At 38.0% G+C, this 9,435-nt stretch overlaps 1 protein-coding gene across 4 annotated transcripts; it reads left to right on the top strand.

Moving 5' to 3' along the window:
• Positions 1-277: 277 nt before the first annotated feature.
• On the top strand, positions 278-8,811 carry LOC110050826 (microfibril-associated glycoprotein 4-like). 4 transcript variants are annotated; one of them, XM_089290934.1, is made up of 5 exons: positions 278-448; positions 5,137-5,494; positions 6,662-6,815; positions 7,127-7,522; positions 8,064-8,811. In XM_089290934.1, the coding sequence occupies exons 2-5, from the start codon at positions 5,138-5,140 to the stop codon at positions 8,318-8,320; spliced, it is 1,164 nt and encodes a 387-aa protein (XP_089147060.1). In that variant the 5' UTR covers positions 278-448; position 5,137; the 3' UTR covers positions 8,321-8,811. The 4 variants fall into 4 exon arrangements, with proteins under 4 accessions (XP_089147060.1, XP_089147059.1, XP_089147058.1 ...); XM_089290933.1 differs by lacking the exon at positions 278-448 and adding an exon at positions 1,790-1,863; XM_089290932.1 differs by lacking the exon at positions 278-448 and adding an exon at positions 4,853-4,968.
• The last annotated feature ends 624 nt before the right edge of the window (positions 8,812-9,435 follow it).

Raw genomic sequence — 9,435 nt, 5'->3', positions numbered from 1 at the left:
AAATATCGTCTTATTTGTCAGTGTCTCGCAGATCAATCATTGATCTGTTCATTCGCCAACGACACTTCTGACACTTACAGCATTCAAGCGTCAATTGTGCACTTGAACGGCCTCCCTCTTAAATGTTTCCTTTGTGTCTTACAGTTCACAGAGAAATCGTGCTTGTAATTTCAAATCAGCTTTATGCTCATTCAGTTCCGATTGTTATTCCCTAAAGTGTATTCCACTCTGTCCAGATGCTATTTCAAGGATACCACGTGACCAGATTCAGAATGACATAATTTACTAGATCACGCAAATGCAATAAAAATCGAATCAGTATTCAGGTTTTCAGACAATGCTTGCTACTGCTTGAAGACACGGTAGTTGGTCGAAATCAGGAGTCGAAATATAAGAGAACGAAGGCTATTTCCTATCATATTTTCACCGTATGTAGATGAAATTGAAGGTATGCTGTCTGACTACAACACTTTTTTTAAGAAAAATATGTCTCAATTAGAGCATTGAATGTTAAATTTTAGGCGAGGCCAGATGTAAGTTACATATGAAGATGTAGAAGAGAAACAAAAACGACGAAAGAATCAATGAATAAGGAAGGCTATCTGGTTGCCGAATAGTTGAACGCAAGGGCTTGCCAAATCGTGGAAATTCATGCTTTTAGTGTCATTGTCAGAGAAAACGGAGGAGTTCGGCCGTTTTCTTTTTCATCTTTTCCGATATAAATGCTATCCGAAAAGATTAATAGCCTTTTATATTTGCCGAGGTAGCCTACATGGCTATTTATCTTGAAGCTGAGAAAGGTAAATTATATTAACCGCTAAAGCGATTTTGTGAAACGGACTTTTCCAATGTTAGGACTTCCTCAGAGCTCATTCTGACTCCACTTTCGGTTTTTTTTTTTTTTCAAGAAAAACAACACGATCAATCAATCAATTAATTAATCAATCAATCAATCAGTCAGTCAGTCAATCAATCAATCAACAACTTTATTAACGTGTCTAAGTAAAACAGCCGATGGTGAAACCCTCTACTCAGTGTATAGTGTACTGGCCTGCGCCAATTCAGATGAAACATTGAAAACAAGAAAGGTTTCCGTTGCCATTCCCAATATAGCAGCGTTCACACGTCCTGAGATGTATGTACAATTCCTCTATCCTTCGTGACCCCATCCTGAGTGGGGTAACAGGAAATTAGTTTCCTAAAATAACACAATCTGTATGTCATTGTTGACATACAGCTGCACCAAGAAGACACCGGCAGGATGTAAAATTCAAAACAAAAACCCTTACAGTGAAATATCACTGCTGACAGTCCTAACATTGAAAGGATAATTTAGATAATTTTTCAATTCTTCTGTCCTATGTGACCCTATCCTGAGTCGGATGGCAGGAAATTGGTATCCTAACCTGAACTTCCTCATCCTCTACAAACAGCTGCACCATTAAGACCCCGACACGATGTAAGATTAAATTATATCTCGTTTGGACGCAAATAATTGAGAAATAACTGACCCAAGTTAGTCGCACTGCTTGGCGATTCTTCTGATCCGAAAGAGCGGTTCAAACCAAGGGGAGACCTTTGAAAAATATCGACATTGAGAATTGAACTCCTTTAATACGCCTAACGTAATTAAACCCTGCTGATAAGTCACACCAGTCGAAAACGACAAATGGATGTGAAAAAAAGTGTTTGCAGAAGTCTCAAGTTTAATAATGGGTGGAGCTTCGATCATTATTAGCTACACTTTGTTTCAGACAACAGCAATAAAGACCACTGTGAACTAGTCGAGGATCCATTTCGTTTTTCGTGTAGCACGTAGCGTTAAAAATACAATTTTTGCGGGAAATTCAGCTAACTTAATAGGTAAGCCGATTTAATTTGTGAGTATGAAATTTGTACGTACGTTTAATGACAATATCACGGCTTAAATACTCTTTCTTGCAGACCAGTTAACTATTGCAAGGGGATCTCTCAGTAAATCATGAACTAAAATCTCAGATAGTCGAAAGAAAGTGATATTCTTCACTAAACTGAATTCTGCAAGAATTATTTCTGACTGAAGATTTTCATTGTACTTCGCGAGGCCGTTTCAGCCGATTTTCTTAGAGATTCTAAACTGGATACTGATCAGCGCAAAAGACTATTGGAAAAATGTTTTACATGGGAAGGTAACTGCATTTGTAAAATAGCTCGTTGAAAATGTCCAAAAATTTAGGTCACGCTCATAAAGGATTCGGCGGCGATATTTCGCACCTGCTTAAAACCGTGGTCGTGACGGGAAGGACGTACATTGTACGAAGCACCTTTAAGGTCGCCTAAAGTTGCCCGAAATTTAGCCAATTTTCCACCGCTTGAGAGACCAATATTGTGATGAGTTGATATGTTGATATTAAAAAACAACAACAACAAAAATGAAACGAAACGAACGGCTACCTCGGCAAATGCCATTGTTATTAATCTTTTGGACCTTTTTAGATAGCGTTTATACTATGAAAAGATGAAGGTAAACGGCCGACCACGATCGATCTTTTACATGGTACTGTCTTGTTTTCCCTGACAATGACACTAAAATCGTTGCTGATTGAAAACAGCACGATGGAGCATTTCATTTCAAGAGAGAGGGTACCTTCATCAGAGTTTATCAGAGTTAGCATAGCTTTAATTTCTTTCATGCATTTTCATTTCCACCCCTAAATTTATCATCATTGCCATCCTTTGTAAAGCTTCTGCTAAAAGTCTTATCGCCTTTTTGTGTTTCTGCACTGTGCACCGGCCAGTATTGCTCTCCGTTTTGGTGGGAAATGCTACATATTAAAAACATTTGTCGTTAAAAGCTAACCAATTTACGCACCTGCGGCGCTGATGAAACTTTTTCTTACAGGTTTGACATTTGATTTTAAAATTGTTGCTCGAGAAGTGTTTTAAATGTAGCAGCAAAGAGAAGCAGTTTTAAATGAGAAGGAACTTCCTTAAAGCTGATTCGGTATCAAGAAAATTCGCCTATGCAGGGCAGTTGTAGAAAATGAAAAGCGACGACCATTTCCTTAAACATTATTGAGCAAAACCACTAATACCAATATCTCAAATTCGCCTGAACTAAAGCGCGAAAGGCACGATTCCCAGCATCTAAATAAATCGAAATAGACGAGACACCAGCTGATGTATTACGTTATAAAAACTCTTCAAGGTGATAACATAATACGTGAAATTAAAATGACTTTTATAATTATGATTTTCATCTTTTAAATCTGCCCGATCAGATAACGTGGGCTAATATCGGCCATGTAGGCTTTAATTTGGCATATAGGATTATGTATAACGTGGTCATTTTTATTAGCTTCGGTTGCTTTTTATTTACATATCCTGATTCAAACTCCCAAATTACAAACTTCCTTTCATGCTGCAACAGATCAAGAATTGTGTTCGAGACTATCACTTACATTGTTATTTCAAACTCTAAATTTAAAGTCTGTCGCAAAACGTCATGAAATATATATATGTTTTCGTAAATTTGCGTTGATTTTTTTGCTGTTCAGTTTGTTTCGGGGAGGGGAGGGCTGTCTTATATATGACAGCAATTTTAAAATGGTGTTTTAAGAAAAACAAAACATTTTCCGGGTTTCTACCAAGTTTTAGTATAAATCTCTGATTGGCTACGCTACTCATTATCTATTCTGTTGTACATAAAGAGGAGCCTAGCAGTAGTGTGCGTTTGTTAACGAACTGGCGGCCGCTACTTTGCGTTTTGGAAATGTCTGTAAAGAGGATTTAAATTGTAGTTTTGAATTACTAGTAGATCTATACTAAAATAATTGGATTATTCGCTATAAGGCGATAGAAATCTCGAGCTCGCAGTCTAATGGACAATGTTCCTTATGAGACGCGCCTGTAAGGAACCACGGTAGTTGTATTTCTCCGGCTAAGAGGGTCAAAAGTACAAGAGGTATTGTCAGCTGAGAAGTGGAAAAAAAAATTAGCAAGATGACAATAAAAGGTTCAGCTGAATCGTGCATGGATAAAGCGAATCTTTTGCTTAATTAATAAGGTGGGGGTTAAAAATAAAACAGGAAAGTGGAGTCAGAATGAGCACTGAGGGAGTCCTAACGTTGGAAAGTCAGTTTCACAAATTCGCTTTGGCGGTTAATTTACCTCTTTCAGCTTCAAGGTCAATAGCCAAGTTGATACAAAAATAGGAACTTGGGCTCAAGTGTCTGAAAACAACAATGTCTTAAAACGCTTAACAGTAGTTATTGTATTTATTTTGTCACAGGAAAGATTGTCAAGCGCATTTAAAATGAGACAAAAGAATCTGGGAATTTTACAGAAGTTGTAAACACATGACATCGAAAAATTATGATGTATTGTATAAGAGATCCACAACTTGACAGTTTCAAGGTCTCGTAGTGGACTAAAAACGATGAAGGCAGAAATTAATATTAACTCTATTGAGTGTTGTCACAACGCCTTCTTGTCAAGTTTTGTTATAAGTAAGGCTAACATTCCCCGACTTATCCTTTTTTTTTTAAAGATAACAACTCGGTTATCTTGTTATTTGAAATTATTCCACGATTTGTTATGACTAAGATTTCCTTCGTTAACTAAGTCACTTTTTACATTACATCAGATTTTCGCAATTGTACGTATCGCGAAAAACGCTTAATGTCGCAAAATTTCGTATAAAAATAAATTTGATCATGACAGAAATAGTAATCCATAACTGCCATCCTGTATTTGCTTTATAGCTTTTAGGTTTCCTGTTATAGAATTTATGTATTAAAAACACCAACTGAAGTCAAGTTAATATTGCAGAAGGTATTTGCATGAGTATTTTACGCGTTTCTAAAGAATAACGTCAGCTTGCCAGTGTATCGGTGCAAAATCAACAGGAGAGGATGACAACAGGCAAGGAAATAAAAGAAAAGAAAGCTGTCGAGATCAATGAATAAATTGGTCACATACGTGCGGAAAGTAAGAAATCTATGGTTCTTCTAATGCACTTCATTGAAACCATAATCGTGCAAATTTTGTGGATTTTATCAATTTTGTTTGAATTTGCTTCAAAATCTCGTTCGTGTTTTCTGATGGAAAAGTTATGGCCACATGGAATACTTACAGTTGTTTGCATTTTTCTTTTAGGATGCCTCTTGTTTGCCCATCAAAAATAATCTTTTGGGTTGTCTACAACATGATTTTCACAGCAGCGTGCCAGATAAAGCCTTGTACAGTGAGACAATACCACTTTTCCAGAGAAAGGGACAGTGTGGAAAATTACGCTCTCTGTGGTTACAGTTTTAGAAATCTCACTGTTAGCAGCCACAAGAATTGCTTTGAGCATTGCGCATGGGACTGTCGGTGCATCTCTTTTAACTATCTGATAACTGCAAACAAGGACAACTGTCAACTGAATGATGGAAACAGACATCTGAATCCCAGGGCTTTGAAAAGAAGAGACGGGCACAGCTACCACGAGATTGGAATTGGTTATAACGTTAAGGTACGAGAGAAAGTGAAATTTGTTTATAAACGCATTCACTGACTATGCGCTTCTTGTTAGAGATACTGCTAAACAAAATGACAGCGGCTTGTTAGGTTGTTAGGTATTGTCACCGTTGCTAGGTAACATAAGAGAAGGGTTACATGATGACCTAGGTGAGGAGCTGCTAAGTAACCTACGAGAGTTTGCTTTATAACCTAAGAGAGAGGTTGCTATGTAACAAGAGAGATAGGTTTTCAGGTAAAGTCACCAGAGGTTGCTATGTAACATGAGAGAGAGGGAACTCGGTAACACGAACAAGAGATGTTACAGAGTAACGTAAGAGATACGTTGCTAGGTAATAACAGAAAAAGGTTGCTAGGTAACATAAGGAAGAGGTTGCTATAGGTGACACAAGAAAGAAATTGGTATACTACAGATAAAGAGACATAATGCTGTCTGACTAGAGAAATTGAGAGGTCACGAGAAAAACAGAAGTTGCTTGGCAAAATGGCAGAGTGCTTGCATGTTAGTTGTAATGACGGACAGGTTGCTGGGAAACATGACGCAAAGGTTACCAGGTAAAATGACAGAGAGGCTGCTGGGTAACATGACAGAAAGGTTGCTAGTAGAGGTACCATGACAAGAGAGGTTGCTGTAGGTATTATGACAGAGGAGTTCTAGGTAAAAAGACAGAGAGATTGTTATGTAACATGCGTGGTATAGAAGGTGTAAGGTATCATGACAGATAACATGAAAAGTTAATGACATTCTCAACAAGGTAAAGCACAGTTTTGCAACTCGAAGAGTTTTGACTTCGACTGATTAGACATTTAGAATTTAGAACATTCCTAGGAGTGTTGCTCACATCAACCAGTCACTCTATAAGCTACATGATGCATAGAAAGAATATTTGTAATCTAATTGGTAAGGTGTGCAGTCTTAAGCTTGTTAATCGAATCAATGAATAATAATAATAATAATAATAATATAATAATAATAATCACTTTATTATATCGAATTACATGTATGTAACTGACATCAATTGTTTTTGTTGGGTTTTTCGCGAAAAAAAAAGCGCACTTCTGATTAAAACAATCATAAAGAATTCAATGCATGTTCTGTTATTTAATTAGGATCTTCTTGATGTCAATCTAACATTCAATCCACCTTTTTGTTATCATTAAGCCAGGAACAAAATGTACGCACTGTTACAATGGTTGCTGTCACGGAAATGATCTCTGTTTAAACGGTGGAACATGCCAAGAGCTCTGTGAGGCCAACAACAGAAGGTTTATATGCAAATGCATGCCAGGTTACTCAGGGAGGTTTTGCGACAGAGGTGAGGGTCATTGGCTGATGTGCAAATGAGGATATACATATGTTATTGGCCGGCTAGGAAGTCGGTATAGTGAAAAACTGCGACCGAGGTCTAGAAAACATTTTGTTAGCATTTGTTGTATTGTAGAATTTGTTGAATTTCGCCCGCTCACGAGCTGAGAAAAAGATAAAACGATGGAATGCAAACTTGAAATGCTAACAGGCAGCATGTCACTATATTCTACGGACGTTTTTTCACTTAGTAGGTGGTGAGGTGTAGATCTCGATCCGAGTTTACATTCTGACAATTTCCACATCTTCTTTTCAATAAAGCTCGAGCTCACCCAAGAAGCTGCGCAGAGATTAAGAAACAAGGTGGCACGACAGACGGAGTTTACATGGTTGATCCTGATGGTATGGGAGCCTTTCGAGTCTTTTGCCAACAGAATAATGTCGCGGAAGCCTGGGCCGTGATTCAACGAAGATTGGACGGCTCGGTCGACTTTTACCGCAGCTGGGAAGACTACAAAAGAGGTTTTGGACACCTGAATGGCACGTTTTGGCTCGGACTTGAAAAGATTCACCGCCTGACCAATAAGACAAACCAACACAAGTTGAGAGTAGAGCTGGAAAACTTCGCTGGCTCCTCGTGTTATGCAGAATATGATAACTTTACTGTGAATGGTGAAGATGACGGATATCGACTGGCACGTCTTGGATTTTATCAAGGTATTTATGTTTTTTTCAGCCTCCAGACTATAGGTAGCCTTTTTTCCCTCCTCAATTCATCAGGAATTCAACTCAGCAAATGCCATACTAATGGAAAAGCTCGACAAAGATCCGGCCGTCCTCTTTCTCTGATCATGATTGGTTCTTACTTGCGCACCAAAATTTATACCAATAGACAACCAAAAACACTACACCTGTCCTGGTATGCTACATCAACAACATGGATGTTTGTTTTGTTTTGCTTTGTTTTGCTTTGTTTTGCTTTGTTTTGCTTTGTTTTGCTTTGTTTTGCTTTGTTTTGCTTTGTTTTGCTTTGTTTTGCTTTGTTTTGCTTTGTTTTGCTTTGTTTTGCTTTGTTTTGCTTTGTTTTCTTTGTTTCGTTTTGTTTCGTTTTGTTTTGTTTTGTTTTGTTTTGTTTTGTTTTGTTTTTTTCCTGTCTCTCTTGATTACGGAAGATGAACGGAACAGGCAAAGATGGGCGTCTGCTGCCTCTGAAAACATTTACCCTTGAACGCCATTTCATTGTTGTTCTTTTCTGCAGGTTCATGTGTAGATTCGCTCAATTACAATCGTGGTGCCGCCTTCTCCACCAAAGACAAAGACTCCGATACCTATGGGGCTGGTAACTGCGCTGTGGTTCATCAAGGCGCTTGGTGGTATAAATCATGCACACAAACCAATCTTAACGGACTCTACAGCCCCACAGGTCACGATATTACAGGAATATACTGGTACAAGTCACTTAACAACATAGTTCGTCTTAAAAGTGTTGAAATGAAGCTAGAACTCGTGGTATAACAAGATATTTGTAATACCTCCAAAGGCGGTGAATTCTGTTAGAATCCTTCTTACTTCGTTGATGGGCGGACCCCGCCCTTAACAGGGTTAAAACTAGACGATAGAACTGTAGATATCCTTCGCTATTGAGAATCAGCTTCAGTGAATAAATCTTGTTTTAATAATTTGTAATAATTTGTAATAATCCGCGTAGAGGCATATCATTGCAGCTAAATATTTATCTCCGAGAGTCTGGTAAAGTTAGAAGCTAAACCTTGGGACCAGAAGTACTGAAGTAGAAGCAGAAGTAAAAGAGGGGCCATTGTACAGGAAAATAAAATGGTATAGAGTGTGTAGCTGATATCATGACTGAGTGTCTGCTTACGGCAGATGACCGTAACAGAGTTTTGACTGTACCGGTATAGATGACAATAGTTGCAGGAACCACTATGATTCAGCATTATAAAGAAGGTTGGATGCAATGGCGTCAAATATACCACAGCATTCCTGTATACCGATTGGCTGTATTTTTTTATGGCATGGCATAAATAGTAGTATTAAATTTAGTGTCACAAAACCAAAACCAACGTAATCACTCTAACCAATGACAAAATACAGGGTACAGACAATTGAGAGAGTCAGTCAGAACTCGTGAAAAATACATGTAGCTGGCTCGAAGCGTGGAAAAACGTCTTGCAGCGAGTCGCGATTACTTTTGACGGATTTTCCTTCTGATTAAAAGACAAAAAAGCATTTTTTTTAAAGCCAGTCGCTTAACGTAGTAGAGGGTCCACAATAGGGTTCTCAGATCCCGCTTTCCCGCCCATTTTTTCCTGTTAATCCCGCCATCCCGCCCTTTCTTGCCTGGAAATCCCGATCCCGCCCACTTTTCAAAGACGTTTCTGCGTTAATTATTAATTTGTTAAAGTAATACTTAAATTAATTATTAACTCAGAAAGGTTTTAAAACTAGATATCGCATAAAAGATCACAAAAGAATGCAATGGCTAGCAGAAAAGTAAGCACAAATGATTATAACATTTCTTTCTGTAAACGGTTTACTGTTTTGTTTTCTTTTGTCCACGTATCAGTAAAAGGAAAAGATTGCTCGTTTCCGTATTCAAGAGATGGCCCGTA

Source organism: Orbicella faveolata, unplaced genomic scaffold (assembly GCF_042242905.1).
Source record: "Orbicella faveolata isolate gen_17 unplaced genomic scaffold, um_ofav_v1 contig_24, whole genome shotgun sequence".
NCBI classification, from domain to species: domain Eukaryota; kingdom Metazoa; phylum Cnidaria; class Anthozoa; order Scleractinia; family Merulinidae; genus Orbicella; species Orbicella faveolata.
The sequence above is the reverse complement of the archived record's forward strand: the minus strand, read 5'-3'. Positions and strand labels throughout refer to the sequence as shown.

What these genes read in the sequence shown, in the direction of transcription:
- LOC110050826 (XM_089290931.1), top strand. Translation starts at nt 5,093, where the DNA reads ATGGCCACATGGAATACTTACAGTTGTTTGCATTTTTCTTTTAGGATG. An exon ending in GAATTGGTTATAACGTTAAG is followed by an intron (nt 5,495 to 6,661) that starts GTACGAGAGAAA and finishes GTTATCATTAAG; the next exon opens with CCAGGAACAAAATGTACGCA. An exon ending in AGGGAGGTTTTGCGACAGAG is followed by an intron (nt 6,816 to 7,126) that starts GTGAGGGTCATT and finishes TTTTCAATAAAG; the next exon opens with CTCGAGCTCACCCAAGAAGC.